We start from the raw sequence: 18,576 nt of genomic DNA, 5'->3' as shown, positions 1-18,576 counted from the left end.
TAGTATTGAATGCTTATTGTGTGCAGAGCACTGTGGTAGATGCTTGGGAGAATACAGTAACGGAGTTGGTAGGCACTCTCTAGGCTGTAAGCTCATTGAGGGCAGGGAATGTGTCTGTTTATCGTTGTATTGTCTTCTCCCCAGTGCTTAGTACAGTGCTCTGCACACAGTAAGCGCTCGGTAAATACAATGGAATGAATGAACATTCCCTTTCCAGCCTTTCCACAGGCTCTTTCCACAAGGCCACACTGCTTCCCTGTTTGTATTTTCAAGGTTTTTTAAAAATTCATTCATTCAATCGTATTTATTGAGCGCTTACTGTGTGCAGAGCACGGTACTAAGCGCTTGGGAAGTACAAGTTGGCAACATATAGAGACGGTCCCTACCCAGCAGCGGACTCACAGTCTAGAAGGGGGAGACAGACAACAAAACAAAACATATCAACAAAATAAAATAAATAGAATAAGTATGTACAAATAAAATAGAGTAAGAAATACGTACAAACATATATGCATATATACAGGTGCTGTGGGGAGCGGAAGGGGGTAGGGTGGGATGGGGAGGGGGAGGTGGGGGAGAGGAAGGAGGTAAATTTAATGGTATTTAAGTGCTTACTATGTAGAGAAGCAGCGTGGCTCAGTGGAAGGAGCATGGGCTTGGGAGTCAGAGGTCGTGGGTTCAAATCCCGGCTCCTCTGTTTGTCAGCTGTGTGACTTTGAGCAACTCACTTTGCTTCTCTGGGCCTCAGTTAACTCATCTGTAAAATGGGGATTAAGATTGTGAGTCCCACATGGGACAACCTGATCACGTTGTATCCTCCCCAGCACCTAGAACAGTGCTTTGCACATAGTAAGCGCTTAACAAATACCCAAAGTATTATTATTATCATTATTATTATTATTATTCATTCATTCAATCGTATTTATTGAGCGCTTACTGTGTGCAGAGCACTGTACTAAGCGCTTGGGAAGTACAATCAATCAATCAATCGTATTTATTGAGCGCTTGCTGTGTGCAGAGCACTGTACTAAGCGCTTGGGAAGTCCAAGTTGGCAACATATAGAGACGGTCCCTACCCAACAGTGGGCTCACAGTCTAGAAGGGGGAGACAGAGAACAAAACAATTCCCAGGCCCTATACTAAGCACTGGAGTAGTAGGTACAAGCTAATCAGGTTGGACCCGCGAAGCTTAAATCCCCGTTTTACAGATGAAGGAACTGAGGCCCAGAGAGGTGATGTGACTTGCTTTGGGTCACCCAGCAGACAGATGGTCAGAACGGAGGTCCTTCCAACTCCCAGGCCCGGGCTCTACCCATTGGGCCACGCTGCTTCTTCGTCAGTGACTTGGACGACCAAGAGACGACTGAGGTCTCCTACCTTGGGGGAAATCAATCAATCAATCAATCAATCGTATTTATTGAGCGCTTACTGTGTGCAGAGCACTGTACTAAGCGCTTGGGAAGTCCAAGTTGGCAACATATAGAGACGGTCCCTACCCAACAGTGGGCTCACAGTCTAGAAGGGGGAGACAGAGAACAAAACAAAACATATTAACAAAATAAAATAGATATGTACAAGTAAATAGAGTAATAAATATGTACAAACATATATGGGCATTCCAGAGGCCCTTATCCCCCGCAGTTCCTGGTATTTGTTGAATGCCCAAACTTTCAAGTTCACAGAGGGCCCGGAGAGCTTTGGAAAGGTGCAAGTTGTGTTGGGAGAACACCACAGAGTCCCTCGAAAATGGGGGTCTCTTGGTAGTTTGTCAGAGGTTCTTTATTTTTTCCTCACCGCCATCCACCCGGGCTGTGAGGTGAAATGACTCACCTGTTTTCACTCTTATGCAATCCTACAGGTTCTGCTCATTGCTTCAGCGGGGAGAGTTATCCCACAGCTGATAACCCGAGGAAACATTTATTTTAATTGCTTGTTACCTATGCGACAAAGCAGCCACTCCATCTAATCCTCACTGGAGCCTAGCAGAACAGGTGCCCCGTAGGCATCCTGAACCAGAGACCGTTTCAGCAGTGACTGTGACTGCAGGGAGACTACTTTATTTGGGGAAACCCCCCTGAAATAAACCCAACAAAAATCCCCTTTCCTACCCACCACTAACGGTTCGGCCTGAGGCCCATCAGGAAGTACCCTGGCAAGGCGGAGTAATGAAACCAGAATTTTTCTTCCTCACCCAGGGAAGATGCACCCCAGAATTTTCTGGAGCCCCTGGGTTTTGTTTCAGCCCATAGTGCTGTCCTGAGTTTGGCCATCTTGTATAAAATGATGATAATAATGCTATTCGTTAAGGGCTTACTACGTAAGCCCTTACTTACTAGGAGAAGCAGCGTGGCTCAGTGGAAATCAATCCATCAATCGTATTTATTGAGTGCTTACTGTGTTCAGAGCACTGGACTAAGCACTTGGGAAGTACAAGTTGGCAACATAGAGAGACAGTCCCTACCCAACAGTGGGCTCAGAGCCCGGGCTTTGGAGTCAGAGGTTGTGGGTTCAAATCTGGACTTTGCCAACTGTCAGCTGTGTGACTTTGGGCAAGTCACTTCACTTCTCTGTGCCTCAGTTCCCTCATCTGCAAAATGGGGATTAAGAATGTGAGCCCCCCATGGGGCAACCTGATCACCTTGTAACCTCCCCAGCACTTAGAACAGTGGTTAGCACATAGTAAGTGCTTAATAAATGCCATTATTATTATATTATTACTATGTGCCTGGCACTGTGCTTAAGTGCTGGTTGGGGCTGGGGGGTGGGGGAGAAAAAACACATGTAAATTACTTGTACATATTTATTATTCTATAGTTACTATTCTATTTATTTTATTTTGTTCATATGTTCTGTTTTGTTGTCTGTCTCCCCCTTCTAGACTGTGAGCCCACTGTTGGGTAGGGCCCGTGTCTATATGTTGCCAACTTGCACTTCCCAAGCGCTTTGTACAGTGCTCTGCACACAGTAAGTGCTCAATAAATACGATTGAATGAATGAATGTAAATTGGGTTGGAAACAGTCTCTGTCCCACATGGGGCTCACAGTCTTAATCCCCATTTTTTTATGGATGAGGCAACTGAGGCCCAGAGAATAATACTAATAATACTACTGATAATAACAATAGTAATAGTAGTATTTGTTAAGCGCTTAGTATGTGCCATGCTCTGTTTTAAGCCCTGGGGTAGATAGAGGGTAATCAGGTTGTCCTACGTGGGGCTCACAGTCTTCACAGCGTGGCTCAGTGGAGAGAGCACGGGCTTTGGAGTCAGAGGTCGTGGGTTCAAATCCGGACTTTGCCAACTGTCAGCTGTGTGACTTTGGGCAAGTCACTTAACTTCTCTGGGCCTCGGTTCCCTCATCTGTCAAATGGGGATGAAGACTGTGAGCCCCCCGTGGGACAACCTGGTCACCTTGTAACCTCCCCAGCGCTTAGAACAGTGCTTTGCACATAGTAAGTGCTTAGTAAAATGCCATTCTTATTATTCACCCTCATTCTACAGATGAGGGAACTGAGGCCCAGAGAAGTGAAGGGGCTTGCCCGGGGCCACACAAGTGGCGGAGCCGGGATTAGAACCCGCATCCTCTGACTCCCAATCCCGGGCTCTTTCCACTAAGCCAGAGAAGTAAGTGACTTGACCAAGGTCACGCGGCAGAGAGGCGGCGGAGCCGGTACTGGATCCTTCCGACTGCCCAGGCCTGTGTTCTGGCCACCACCATGCTGCTTCTCCAGCTAGAAAGTCTTCCAGAAAATTATTCTGCCCCCCAGACTGTTACGGTTCCGGTTAAAGTTTCAAATGTTGAACAGATGTGAACATTATGAATTAATACATAAAAGGTGCAATTTAACCTAAACTGGCGCTCCCCCCAGAAAACAAGCACAGCATTCAAAACATCGGGAGAGCGGTTGTGTGTCTTAAAGAAGCAGCCTGGCTCAGTGGAAAGAGCCCGGGCTTCGGAGTCAGAGGTCATGGGTTCAAATTCCGGCTCCGCCACTCGTCAGCTGTGTGACTTTGGGCAAGTCACTTCTCTGGGCCTTATCTGTAAAATGGGGATTAAGACTCAGCCCCCCTCGTGGGACAACCAGATCACCTTGTAACCTCCCCAGCGCTTGGGACAGTGCTTTGCACAGAGTAAGCACTTAATAAATGCCATTATTATTATTATAAAATGGGGATTAAGACTGAGCCCCCCGTGGGACAACCTGATCACCTTGTAACCTCCCCAGCGCTTAGAACAGGGCTTTGCACATAGTAAGCACTTAATAAATGCTTTGCACATAGTAAGTGCTTAATAAATGCCATCATTATTATTATTATTATTATTACTAAGGTTGGCCGCATGGCGAGAAGCGGCCTGGTGGAGTGCGTAGAGCCCGGGCCTGGGACTCAGGCGGTCATGGGTTCTAATCTCGGCTCCGCCACTCATCCGCTCGGTGACCTTGGGCAAGTCGCTTCTCTGGGCCTCAGTTCCCTCGTCTGTAAAATGGGGATTGAGATTGTGAGCCCCGCGTGGGACGGGGGCTGTGTCTGACCCCATTTGCTGGTATCCACCCCAGCGCTTAGTACTGTGCCTGGCACATAGTAAGCGCTTAACAAATACCACTATTATTATGATTTTGTGCCGTCATCCACAAACAGTAGTTCACCGATGAATCCTTAACAGCTCAGCGGAGGGGGAGGCAAACGGTTCGGCAGTCAGGGTGAAGCAGGGTGGTCTAGTGGAAAGAGCTGGAGCCTGGAGGTTCGAAGACCTGGGTTCTAATCCTGCCTCTGCCCCTAGTCTGCTGTGCATGACCCTAGGCAAGTCGATCGATAGTATTTTTTTGAGCACTTTTTATGTGCAGAGCGCCATGCTAAGCGCTTGGGAGAGTACAACCAAACAGAGTTGGTAGACCCGTACCCTGCCCACAATAAGCTTACAGTCTAGAGGGGGAGACAGGCATTAATTAATAGAAATAAAGAAATGAGAGATATAGACATAAATGCTGTGGGGCTGAGGGAGGGGTGAGGAAAGGGAGCAAATCCCAATGCAAGGGTGATGCAGAATATAATAACAATAATGATAGTATTTAATAATAATAATGATAATGATGGTATTTGTTAAGCACTTACTATGTGCGACGCACTGTTCTAAGCGCTGATGTTAAGTGCTTACTATCTGCCAGGCACTGTTCTAAGCGCTGGGAGAAATAACCAGCTAATCATCATCATCATCAATCGTATTTATTGAGCGCTTACTGTGTGCAGAGCACTGTACTAAGCGCTTGGGAAGTACAAATTGGCAATACATAGAGACAGTCCCTACCCAACAGTGGGCTCACAGTCTAAAAGGGGGGAGACAGGAAACAAAACCAAACATACCAACAAAATAAAATAAATAGGATAGATATGTACAAGTAAAATAAATAAATAAACAGAGTAATAAATATGTACAACCATATATACATATATACAGGTGCTGTGGGGAAGGGAAGGAGGTAAGATGGGGGGGGATGGAGAGGGGGACGAGGGGGAGAGCTAATCAGACTGGACACAGTCCCTGTCCCACATGGGGCTCACGGTCTTCATCCCCATTTTCCAGATGAGGGAACTGAGGCCCAGAGAAGTGATACATACAAGAAAATCAGGTTGGACACTGTCCATGTCCCCTATGGGGCTCACAGTTTTCATCCCCATTTTCCAGATGAGGAAACTGAGGCCCAGAGAAGCGAAGTGATACAGCAGACAAGTGGCAGAGCCAGGATTAGAACCCGTGACCTTCTGTCTCCCAGGCCCGGGCTCTAACCACTAGGCCACGCTGCTTGGGAGGAGGGATTGGGAGAAGAGGAAATGAGGGACTAATCGGGGAAGGCCTTTTTTTCAAAGTTAATTTCCCTTCTCCGTGCATCAGGTTCCCTCATCTGTAAAATGGGGATTAAGACTGTGAGCCCTATGGGGGACATAGACAGTGTCCAACCTGGATTTTCTTTTATGTATCCCAGTCTTTAGAACAGTGCACAGTAAATGCTTAAAAAATACCATTTTGGTTGGTTTTTTTTTTTTAAAAGAAGTAAGACGATGGGGTGGACAAGGCAGTTGGAAAGTGGCATTGCATGTTTCTAAGTTAGTCCTCTGGTACACTCTTGAAGTGACCTTGGCGTGCACAAGGTCATCTGACTTTTTTTTTTTTTTTTGAAACTAAATTGCCAAGGTCCCCAACACTTCCCAAAGTAACAACAAGTTGGTGGAATTCTGCTTTATCAGGAACAGCGCAAAGCTGCCAGGGCTTTTCTGGGTTATCACAGTGGGAGATTTTTGGTTTTTGTTTTAATTTTTTTTTTTTAATGGAAACTAATTTTGTTACAGGGATTATGTTTTCAGGACAATCAGTCTTTGGAAAGAAAACCTGGGTTTTCCTGGCGAAGCCCATTTTGTCACCCGGAGCTGAGTGTTAGTTGATTCATTCATTCATTGTCTGTTTATTGAGCGTTTACTGTGTGCAGAGCACTGTACTAAGCGCTTGGGAAGTACAAGAAGTTGGTTCTTGTAATGGGTCCAACCTGCTTAGCTTATATCCACCCCAGTACTTAGAATTGTGCTTGACACATAGTAAATGCTTAACTTATACTGTCGTTGTTGTTGTTGTTATTATTATTATTATTATTATTATTATTATTAGTGTCTCAGAGGGCTCCAGGGACCAGAGACCCGTGGATTAGTCAGATCCTGCCTGAATCGAGACCTGTTTTGCTTGGGAGAAAAGCGACAGGGCCTGTTTGAAAAGCACTTAGGCTTTATTTATTTGTTTTTTTAGTGTTTACATTTAAAGGTCAATTTAAACTTCCCCTTTTTCACCGCCAAACAGTCTCTCTCCACTTCAGCGTGGCTTAGTGGAAAGAGCTCGGGCTTGAGAGTCAGAGGTCATGGGTTGCAATTCTGGCTCCGCCGCTTATCCGCTGTGTGACTTTGGGCAAGTCACTTCACTTCTCTGGGCCTCAGTTCCCTCATCTGTAAAATGGGGATTAAGGCTGTGAGCCCCACGTGGGACAACCTGATCACCTTGTATCCCCCCAGCGCTTAGAACAGTGCTTTGCACATAGTAAGCGCTTAACAAGTACCATCATCATTATTAGTATTATTAGAACAGTGCTTCACACATAGTAAGCACTTAACAATTGCCATTATTATTATTATTATTATTATTATTATTATTATCATTATTGTTCACATGGCGCCTCAGGGGACTCTCCAGAGTGGAGAAAACATCTCTGGACACTTTCCCCTAAAGATTCCGTGGTAGTCTGGGGAACATAAAGGGTTATCTGCTTCAGGGTCTCATTTCCTATTTTTCATTCAGTTGAATTTACCCTTGGCCTGGGATTCAGAGGGGAGGAGTTCTGATCCCGGCTCCACCACTCGCTTCTCTGCTCTGTGACCTTGGGCAAGTCACTTCACTTCTCTGGGCCTCAGTTCCCTCCTCTGGAAAAAGAGGATGGAGACTGTGAGCCCCACGGGGGACAGGGACTGTGTCCAATCCGATTTGCTTATGTCGGTTTCAGTGCTCCGTACAGCGCCTGGCACACAGTAAGTGCTTTAACAAACATCATAATTATTATTCAATCAATCAATCAATCGTATTTATTGAGCGCTTACTGTGTGCAGAGCACTGTACCACTGTACTAAGCGCTTGGGAAGTACAAGTTGGCAACATATAGAGACGGTCCCTACCCAACAGTGGGCTCACAGTCTAAAAGACTAACATTCATTCAGTTGTATTTATTGAGCACTTACTGTGTGCAAAGCACAGTGTGCAGCGCTTGGGAGAGTACATATATCAAGAAAGAGACACATTCCTTCCCACTACAAGCTAGACAGACATTAATATAAATCAATAAATTGCAGATATATATCTATCTATCTATATGTATACAGATGTATATATATACATCTGTGCTGTGTGGATGGGAGGAAGGGTGAATGAAGGAGCAAGTAATAATAATAACAACAATAACAATAGTATTTGTTGAGCATTTACTATGTGCCAAGCACTGTTCTCAGCACTGGGGTAGATACAAGGTTATCAGGTTGTCCCACGTGGGGCTCACAGTCTTCATCCCCATTTTACAGATGAGGGAACTGAGGCCCAGAGAAGTGAAGTGACTTGCCCAAGGTCACACAGCAGACAAGTGACGGAGTCGGGATTGGAACCCACGACCTCCGACTCTGAAGCGCGGGGTCTTGACACTAAGCCAGGCCGCTTCTCAGAGTGGCGTAGAAGGGAGTGGGAGGGAGAGGAGGGCTGGGTCAGGGAAGGCTCCTTGGAGGAGGTGGGCCCGTTGTTGGGTAGGGACCGTCTCTATATGTTGCCGATTTGTACTTCCGGAGAGCTTAGTACAGTGCTTTGCACACAGTAAGCGCTCAATAAATACGATTGCACGAATGAATGAATGGGCCTTCAATATGGCAGGGGAAGCAATCATGTCTGAGGAGGGAGGATGTGGGTGAGAGGTCGGCGGCGAGATAGATGGGCTCGAGCGACAGTGAGAATTACTGTTATTAAATATGAAGATTCAAGAAATTCTCGAGGCTCCCCACTCCCCGGGCTCATTTCTGATCTTCCCATTTTCTCTATAGCGCTTTGCCGAGGATTTTGAGATTTTTCCTCTTGAAAATCTCCTCGGGGTGAACGCAGATCCCCTTTCCGAACAGTTGCGAGGGGCGTTTTTGGCTCTGGCCGCCCTGCCGATGGGAATCCGCCACTGATTGCCATCTTCTAAAGCTGTTAATGGTTAAACTAAATATTAAGTAATTTAAGGTAATGAATAGTTCATTTTATTAACTCGGCTCCCAGGATTCCAAGGATTAAAGGATAACCGAATACGGTAGTAACTCATACGGATTTAGGCGCAGGCGTGTGGTGAATGGAAGAGTGATTTAAGATGCCGGTAGAACTGATGACCTCTACCATTTTCTTTTTCTTTTGTTGCCTCGTGAAAAGACTGTATTACTCCTTGAAAATTAGGACGATTCCTCCCTCACTCCCTCAAGCTTTTTAAGGCGCTGGCTGGTTGCGGGCAGGGAGCGTGTCTGCCAACTCTGTAATGTTGTCCTCTCCCAAGCGCTTAGTACAGTGGCCTGCGCACAGTAAGCACCCGATAAATAATAAATACCACCGTTGGATTCCTTCAGTAAAATAATAATGATGGTATTAAGCGCTTACTATGTGCAAAGCACTGTTCTAAGCGCTGGGGAGGTTACAAGGTGATCAGGTTGTCCCACGGGGGGCTCACAGTTTTAATCCCCATTTTACAGAAAAGGAATATAGGCCTCTGAAATGCGTCGGAACCGGAGTCGTAGTAATAATAATAATAATGATGGCATTTGTTAAGCGCTTACTATGCACTGTTCTAAGCGCTGGGGAGGGTACAAGGTGATCAGGTTGTCCCACGTGGGGCTCACAGTCTTTATCCCCATTTTACAGATGAGGTCACTGAGGCCCAGAGAGGTAAAGAGACTTGCCCAGGGCCACACAGCAGACATGTGGCAGAGCTAGGATTAGAACCCAGGACCTCTGACTCCTCCGTGGTCTAGTCAACTAGAGAAGCAGCGGGGCTTAATGGAGATCGGGAGTCGAAAGACCCGGGTTCTTCTGCCAGTTCTGTCACTTGCTAGTGGTGTGACCTTGGGCAAGTCACCCGTGGGCAGGGAATGTGTCGTCTGTTCATTGTTATATTGGACTCCCCCAAACGCTTAGTGCAGTGCTTAATCAATACGATCGAATGAATGAATTTTACTTCACTGGGCCTTGTTTTCCTCTTCCGTAAAGTCCCTGTTCTCCCTCCTCCTTCCACTGTGAGCCCCATGTGGGGCAGGGATCGGGTCCAGTCTGATTAACTCGAACCCACCCCAGTGAAGCGCTTAGTACAGTGCTCTGCACACAATAAGCGCTCAATAAATACGATTGAATGAATGCTTAGAGCAGTGCTTGACACAGTAAGCGCTTAACAGATACTGTGATTATTATTCTTAGTTTTCACCTTGGCGTAGTGTTCTCTCCTGCTCACTTCTGCCAGTAATAATAATAAATCGTAACGATGGCATTTGTTAAGCGCTTACCATGTGCCGAGCACCGTCCTAAGCACTGGGGTAGATCCAAGGTCATCAGGTTGTCCCACGTGGGGCTCACAGTCTTAATCCCCATTTTAGCGATGAGGTCACTGAGGCACAGAGAAGTCAAGTGACTTGCCCAGAGTCACACAGCTGGTCAGTGGCGGAGGGGGGATTAGAACCCTGATTCCCAAGCCTTGGCTGTTTCCACTCTGCCACGCTGCTTCTCTGTATTCATTCATTCATTCAATCGTATTTATTGAGCGTTTACTGTGTGCAGAGCACTGTACTAAGCGCTTGGAAAGTCCAGTTTGGCAACATTTAGAGACGGTCCCTACCCGACAACGGGCTCACAAGTCTAGAAGGGGGAGACAGGCAACAAAGCAGAACTAACCACCTGCTCTTGACAGAATTTTCATTTCTCCTTGAAACGATCTCCGTTGCTGCCACTGGTGTGGCATTATTCACTCATTCATTGTCATATTTATTGAGCGCTTACTGTATGCAGAGCACTGTACTAAGCGCTTGGGAAGTCCAAGTTGGCAACATATAGAGACGGTCCCTACCCAACAGTGGGCTCACAATCAGTCATTAGACTATATTGAGCGCTTACTGTGTGCGGAGCATCATGCTAAGTGCCACGAAGAGTACAACACATTCAGGAGACGATTGTTTCTGTTAATGGTATTTGTTAAGCGCTTACTATGTGCCAGGCACTGTACTAAGCTAATCAGGTTGGAAACAGTCCATGTCCCACACGGGGCTTCTGATGTTAATCCTCATTGAACAGATGAGGTCACTGAAGCCCAGAGAAGTAAAGAGACTTGCCCAGGGCCACACAGCGGACAAGCGGCGGAGCCGGGATTAGAACCCATGACCTCTGACTCCCAGCCGTGCACGCCATCCACCAGGCCACTCTGCTTCTCTGTGTCCCCTGCAGCGTGGCTTAATTAATAATAATAATAATAATTATGGCATTTATTAAGCGCTTACTATGTGCAAAGCACTGTTCTAAGCGCTGGGGGGATACAGTGTGATCAAGTTGTCCCACATGGGGCTCACAGTCTTAATCCCCATTTTTACAGATGAGGTAACTGAGGCTCAGAGAAGTTAAGTGACTTGCCCAAGGTCACACAGCAGACTTGTGGGGGAGCTGGGATTCGAACCCATGACCTCTGACTCCAAAGCCCGGGCTCTTTCCACTGAGCCATGCTGCTTCTCTAGTGGCAAGAGCCCGGGCTTGGGACTCACAGAGGTTTTGGGTTCTAATCCCAGCTCCACCCCTTGTCAGCTGTGTGACTTTGGACAAGTCACTTCACTTCTCCGGGCCTCAGTGACCTGCGTGGCTCAGTGGAAGGAGCCCGGGCTTGGGAGTCAGAGGTCGTGGGTTCAAATGCCGGCTCCACCAATTTTCAGCTGTGTGACTTTGGGCAAGTCACTTCACTTCTCTGTGCCTCAGTTACCTCATCTGGAAAATGGGGATTAAGATAGTGAGCCCCACATGGGACAACCTGATCACCTTGTATCCTCCCCACTGCTTAGAACAGTGCTTTGCACATGGTAAGCACTTAACCAAATACCAAAATTATTATTATTATTTGGGCAAGTCAATTCATTTCTCTGGGCCTCAGTGACCTGTGTGGCCCAGTGGAAAGAGCACAGGCTTGGGAGTCAGAGGTCGTGGGTTCGAATCCCAGCTCCACCAATTTTCAGCTGTGTGACTTTAGGCAAGTCACTTAACTTCTCTGTGCCTCAGTTCCCTCATCTGTAAAATGGGGACGAAGACTGTGAGTCCCCCGTGGGACAACCTGATCACCATGTAACCTCCCCAGTGCTTAGAACAGTGCTTTGCACATAGTAAACGCTTAATAAATGCCATCAAATGGGGGACGGAGAGCGTGAGCCCGACGTGGGAAAACCTGATGCCCTTGTATCTGCCCCAGCGCTTGGCACATAGTAAGTGATTAACAAATATTCATTCATTCATTCATTAATTCAGTCGTGTTTATTGAGCGCTTTCTGTGTGCTGAGTACTGTACTAAGCGGTTGGGAAGTACAAGTCGGCAACATATAGAGACTCTCCCTTCCCAGCAACGGGCTCACAGTCTAGAAGGGGGAGACAGAGGACAGAACAAAACATGTGGACGGGTGTCAAGTCGTCCGAACAAATAGAATTAAAGCTAAATGCACATCACTAACTAAATAGAATAGTAAATATGGACAAGTAAAATAGAGTAATAAATCTGTACAAACATATATACAGGTGCTGTGGGGAGGGGAAGGAGCTCCTTGATGATGATGATGATGATGAAGGAGGTAGGGTGGGGAGGGGGATACCATCATTCATTCATTCAGTCGTATTTATTGAGCGCTTACTTTGTGCAGAGCACTGCACTAAGCGCTTGCCATCATCGATAGGAGTCTCACGGTCTCCATTTCTTTTCCTCTGGCCGCCGCGTCTCGAAAGGGCCGCCGCCCGGCCAGATTTCGAGCAGCCTGGAAGGCTGTGAGCCCACTGTTGGGTAGGGACCGTCTCTAGATGTTGCCAGCTTGGACTTCCCAAGCGCTTAGTACGCAGTAAGCGCTCAGTGAAGACAAGTGAATGAATTTCGAGCAGGGTCTTCCCCCGGAAAGTGGGCGCGCGTCCCCCCCGGGGTGGGGGGGTGGCTCCTCTTTCCCCTGGCAGCCGGCCCTCACGCGTGCCCCCTCTCCCCCCTTTCAGCTGTTCACGGACGGGATCACCAACAAGCTGATCGGCTGCTACGTGGGCGACAGCATGGAGGACGTGGTCCTGGTGCGCATCTACGGCAACAAGACGGAGCTTCTGGTGGACCGCGAGGAGGAGGTGAAGAGCTTCCGCGTCCTGCAGGCCCACGGCTGCGCCCCCCAGCTCTACTGCACCTTCAACAACGGGCTCTGCTACCAGTTCATCCAGGGCCAGGCGCTCGATCCCGAGCACGTCTGCAGCCCGCACATCTTCAGGTGACCCCCCGGCTTCCCTCCGCCCGGCCGGATCGATCGATCGATCTATCAATCAGTCGTATTTATTGAGCGCTTACTGTGTGCGGAGCACTGTACTAAGCGCTTGGGAAGTCCAAGTTGGCAACAGATACAGTCCTTACCCAACAGTGGGCTCACAGTCTAGAAGGGGGAGACAGAGAACAAAACCAACCATATTAACAAAATTAAATAGAATAGATATGTACAAGTAAAATAAATAAATAGAGTAATAAATCCGTACAAACATATATACATATACACAGTGCTGTGGGGAAGGGAAGGAGGTAAGACTCGGGGGGTTGGAGAGGGGGATGAGGGGGAGAGGAAGGAGGGGGCTCAGTTTGGGAAGGCCGGATCCCCCTAGACCGGGAGCCGGGAACGCTCTGCCCTTCTGCGGTCCTTCCCCATTCGTTCATTCAGTCGTATTTATTGAGCACTTACTGTGTGCACGGCACTGGACTAAGCGCTTGGGAAGTACAAGTTGGCAACATATGGAGACGGTCTCTACCCAACAATGGGCTTACAAGCGCTCCGCACGCCGTAAGCGCTCAGTAAATCAATCAATCAATCATTCGTATTTATTGAGCGCTTACTGTGTGCAGAGCACTGGACTAAGCGCTTGGGAAGTCTAAGTTGGCAACATATAGAGACAGTCCCTACCCAGCAGTGGGCTCACAGTCTAGAAGGGGGAGACAGAGAACAAAACCAAACATATTAACAAAATCAAATAGAATAGATATGTACAAGTAAAATAAATAAATAAATAGAGTAATAAATCCGTACAAACATATATACATATATACAGGTGCTGTGGGGAAGGGAAGGAGGTAAGACTTGGGGGGATGGAGAGGGGGACGAGGGGGAGAGGAAGGAGGGGGCTCAGTCTGGGAAGGCCAGATCCCCCTAGACCGGGAGCCGGGAACGCGCTGCCCTTCTGCAGTCCTTCCCCATTCGTTCATTCAGTCGTATTTATTGAGCGCTTACTGTGTGCACAGCACTGAACTAAGCGCTTGGGAAGTACAAGTTGGCAACATATGGAGACGGTCCCTACCCACCAACGGGCTCACAAGCGCTCCGCACGCCGTAAGCGCTCAATCAATCAATCAATCAATCGTATTTATTGAGCGCTTACTATGTGCAGAGCACTGTACTAAGCGCTTGGGAAGTACAGATTGGCATCACATAGAGACAGTCCCTACCCAACAGTGGGCTCACAGTCTAAAAGGGGGAGACAGAGAACAGAACCAAACATACCAACAAAATAAAATAAGTAGGATAGAAATGTACAAGTAAAATAAATAAATAAATAAATAAATAAATAGAGTAATATATATGTACAAACATATATCCATATATACAGGTGCTGTGGGGAAGGGAAGGAGGTAAGACTTGGGGGGATGGAGAGGGGGACGAGGGGGAGAGGAAGGAGGGGGCTCAGTCTGGGAGGGCTGGATCCCCCTAGACCGGGAGCTGGGAACATGCTGCCCTTCTGCGGTCCTCCCCCATTCATTCATTCAGTCGTATTTATTGAGCGCTTACTGTGTGCAGAGCACTGGACTAAGCGCTTGGGAAGTACAAGTTGGCAACATATGGAGACGGTCCCTACCCAACAACGGGCTCACAAGCGCTCCACACGCCGTAACGATATGATACGATCGGCCGAATGAGTGCCTTCAAGAGAAGCAGCGTGGCTCAGTGGAAAGAGCCCGGGCTTCGGAGTCAGAGGGACGGGGGTTCAAATCCCGGCTGCGCCAATTGTCAGCTGGGTGACTTTGGGCACATATGTTGCCAACTTGTACTTCCCAAGCGCTTAGGACAGTGCTCTGCACACAGTAAGCGCTCAATAAATACGATTGAATGAATGAACGAATGAAGTCACTTCACTCCTCCGGGCCTCAGTTCCCTCATCTGTAAAATGGGGATTAAGACTGTGTGTGAGCCCCCCGTGGGCTCACAACGGCTCATACTCTGTCCTAATCCTCCTCGACCTCTCAGCTGCCTTTGACACTGTGGCCCACCCCCTTCTCCTCCACACGTTATCTGACCTTGGCTTCACAGACTCCGTCCTCTCCTGGTTCTCCTCTTATCTCTCCGGTCGTTCTTTCTCAGTCTCTTTTGCAGGCTCCTCCTCCCCCTCCCATCCTCTTACTGTGGGGGTTCCCCAAGGTTCAGTGCTTGGTCCCCTTCTGTTCTCAATCTACACTCACTCCCTTGGTGACCTCATTCGCTCCCACGGCTTCAACTATCATCTCTACGCTGATGACACCCAGATCTACATCTCTGCCCCTGCTCTCTCCCCTTCCCTCCAGGCTCGCATCTCCTCCTGCCTTCAGGACATCTCCATCTGGATGTCCGCCCGCCACCTAAAGCTCAACATGTCGAAGACTGAGCTCCTTGTCTTCCCTCCCAAACCTTGCCCTCTCCCTGACTTTCCCATCTCTGTTGACGGCACTACCATCCTTCCCGTCTCCCAAGCCCGCAACCTTGGTGTCATCCTCGACTCCGCTCTCTCATTCACCCCTCACATCCAAGCCGTCACCAAAACCTGCCGGTCTCAGCTCCGCAACATTGCCAAGATCCGCCCTTTCCTCTCCATCCAAACCGCTACCCTGCTAATTCAAGCTCTCATCCTATCCCGTCTGGACTACTGCACTAGCCTTCTCTCTGATCTCCCATCCTCGTGTCTCTCTCCACTTCAATCCATACTTCATGCTGCTGCCCGGATTATCTTTGTCCAGAAACGCTCTGGACATATTACTCCCCTCCTCAAAAACCTCCAATGGCTACCGATCAATCTGCGCATCAAGCAGAAACTCCTCACCCTGGGCTTCAAGGCTGTCCATCACCTCGCCCCCTCCTACCTCCCCTCCCTTCTGTCCTTCTCCAGCCCAGCCCGCACCCTCCGCTCCTCCACCACTAATCTCCTCACTGTACCTCGCTCTCGCCTGTCCCGCCATCGACCCCCGGCCCACATCATCCCCCGGGCCTGGAATGCCCTCCCTCTGCCCATCCGCCGCGCTAGCTCTCTTCCTCCCTTCAAGGCCCTCCTGAGAGCTCACCTCCTCCAGGAGGCCTTCCCAGACTGAGCCCCATCTTTCCTCTCCCCCTCGTCCCCCTCTCCATCCCCCCGTCTTACCTCCTTCCCTTCCCCACAGCACCTGTATATATGTATATATGGTTGTACATATTTATTACTCTATTTATTTATTTTACTTGTACATTTCTATCCTACTTATTTTATTTTGTTGGTACGTTTGGTTCTGTTCTCTGTCTCCCCCTTTTAGACTGTGAGCCCACTGTTGGGTAGGGACTGTCTCTATGTGATGCCAATTTGTACTTCCCAAGTGCTTAGTACAGTGCTCTGCACATAGTAAGCGCTCAATAAATACGATTGATTGATTGATTGATTGATTGACAACCTGATCCTTGTAACCTCCCCAGCGCTTAGAACAGTGCTTTGCACAGTCATTCATTCATTCAGTCGTATTTATTGAGCGCTTACTGTGTGCAGAGCACTGTACTAGGCGCTTGGTAACATATAGAGACGGTCCCTACCCAACAGCGGGCTCACAGTCTAGAAGGGGGAGACAGACAACAAAACAAAACATATTAACAAAATAAAATAAATAGAATAAATGTGTACAAATAAAATAAATAGAGTAATAAATACGTACAAACATGTATACATATATACAGGTATATATACATATATAGGTACATAATACACGCTTCATAAATGCCACTGTTATCATCATTATTATTATTCTGACCTGCCGGAGCAGTGCGGATGCTCAGCTCTGCCGGCTTTATTCGTTCAGTTAGTCGTATTTTATTGAGCGCTTACTGTGTGCAGAGCAGTGGACTAAGCGCTTGGGAAGGCCAAGTCAGCAGCGGTTAGAGGCGGTCCCTACCCAACAACGGGCTCACGGTCTAGAAGGCTTTAGATTATTATAATCCATTTTCTGCTTCCCTTAACTCCCCGGCCGCAGTGTTTCCGTCATCGGCTTCTCTAGAACGGTGCTTTGCACATAGTAAGCGCTTAACAAATGCCATTATGAGTTAATTCTCTGAAAGCCCTTCTCCTTCCCACTGATTCATTCATTCATTCATTCAGTCGTATTTATTGAGCGCTTACTGTGTGCAGAGCACTGTACTAAGCGCTTGGGAAGTACAAGTTGGCAACATACAGAGATGGTCCCTACCCAACAGTGGGCTCACAGTCTAGAAGATCAGTGATACTCATCGAGTAGCTTACTGCGGATGTGTGGAGCACTGTACTTCTACTAGTACCACTACTACTACTTCTACTAAAACAATCATCAACAATAATAATAATAATATAATAATAATTATAATATTATTAATAATAATTCATTATATTAATAATGATGATGATGATGATGATGTTATTTGTTAAATGCTTACCATGCGCCAAGCACTGTTCTAAGCTCTGGAATAGTTACAGGGTAATCAGGTTGTTCCACATGGGGCTCACGGTCTTCATCCCCATTTTGCAGATGAGGGAACTGAGGCCCAGAGAAGTGAAGTGACTTGCCCAAAGTCACCCAGCTGACAAGAGGCGGAGCCGGGATTAGAACCCACGACCTTTGACTCCCAAGCCCGGGCTCTTTCCACTGAGCCAAGCTGCTTCTCTAAGCACCCGAGAGAGGACAGTACAGCAGAGGAGCGGCACGGCCTAGTGGGTAGAGCCCAGGCGTGGAGTCAGGAGGACTTGGGTTCCAATCCCACCTCTGCCACTTGCCTGCTGTGGGACCTGGGGCATGTTGCTTCCCTGGGCCTCAGTGGCCTCGCCTGGAAGATGGGGATGAAGAGTGCGAGCCCCATGTGGGACAGGGACCGGATCCAACCCTTAGAGAAGCAGCGTGGCTCAGTGGAAATCAATCAATCGTATTTATTGAGCGCTTACTGTGTGCAGAGCACTGCACTAAGCGCTTGGGAAGTCCAAGTTGGCAACATATAGAGACGGTCCCTACCCAACAGTGGGCTCACAGTCGAAAAGAAGTGAAAAGAGCCCGGGCTTTGGAGTCAGAGGTCAGGGGTTCAGATCCTGGGTCCGCCAACTGTCAGCTGTGTGACTCTGGGCAAGTCACTTCACTTCTCTGTGCCTCAGTTCCCTCGTGTTAAATGGGGAATTAAGACTGTGAGCCCCACGTGGGACAGCCGGATCACCTTGTATCTCCCCAGCGCCTAGAACAGTGCTTTGCACATAGTAAATGCTTAACAAATACTGCCATATAAGCTTGTCTTCACCCCAGCGTTTAGGGCAGGGTTTGGCACAGAGTAAGCAGGGCAATGCCGTTTTACAGTGTGGATCAGAAAAGCCCCCCGCCCCAAGCGTCCCCACCCCCGTCTGAGACGGCGAGAAAGAGGCCGGTTCTCTGCTCCCGCCAGAACGAAGTTCCGGGTCAAGCGGATCCTAGGGTCACTTGAGCAGCGTGGCTCAGTGGAAAGAGCCCGGGCTTTGGAGTCA

The 18,576-nt window shown here is 48.1% G+C and overlaps 1 protein-coding gene across 3 annotated transcripts in view; it reads left to right on the top strand.

The window, feature by feature from the left end:
- Nucleotides 1-18,576, top strand: part of ETNK1 (ethanolamine kinase 1) — an 83,446-nt gene that overhangs the window by 21,087 nt on the left and 43,783 nt on the right. For all 3 annotated transcript variants that reach the window (XR_005454892.1, XR_005454890.1, XM_038760219.1), the window contains exon 2: nt 12,808-13,067. Coding sequence is in view for 1 of the 3 variants with exons in the window: in XM_038760219.1 (XP_038616147.1) it covers nt 12,808-13,067 (260 nt within the window). In the remaining 2 variants the exon portion in view is untranslated. The remainder of the gene's footprint in view (nt 1-12,807; nt 13,068-18,576) is intronic.

This window comes from Tachyglossus aculeatus, chromosome 2, assembly GCF_015852505.1.
Source record: "Tachyglossus aculeatus isolate mTacAcu1 chromosome 2, mTacAcu1.pri, whole genome shotgun sequence".
In the NCBI taxonomy this organism is placed as follows: Eukaryota; Metazoa; Chordata; class Mammalia; order Monotremata; family Tachyglossidae; genus Tachyglossus; species Tachyglossus aculeatus.
The sequence above is the reverse complement of the archived record's forward strand: the minus strand, read 5'-3'. Positions and strand labels throughout refer to the sequence as shown.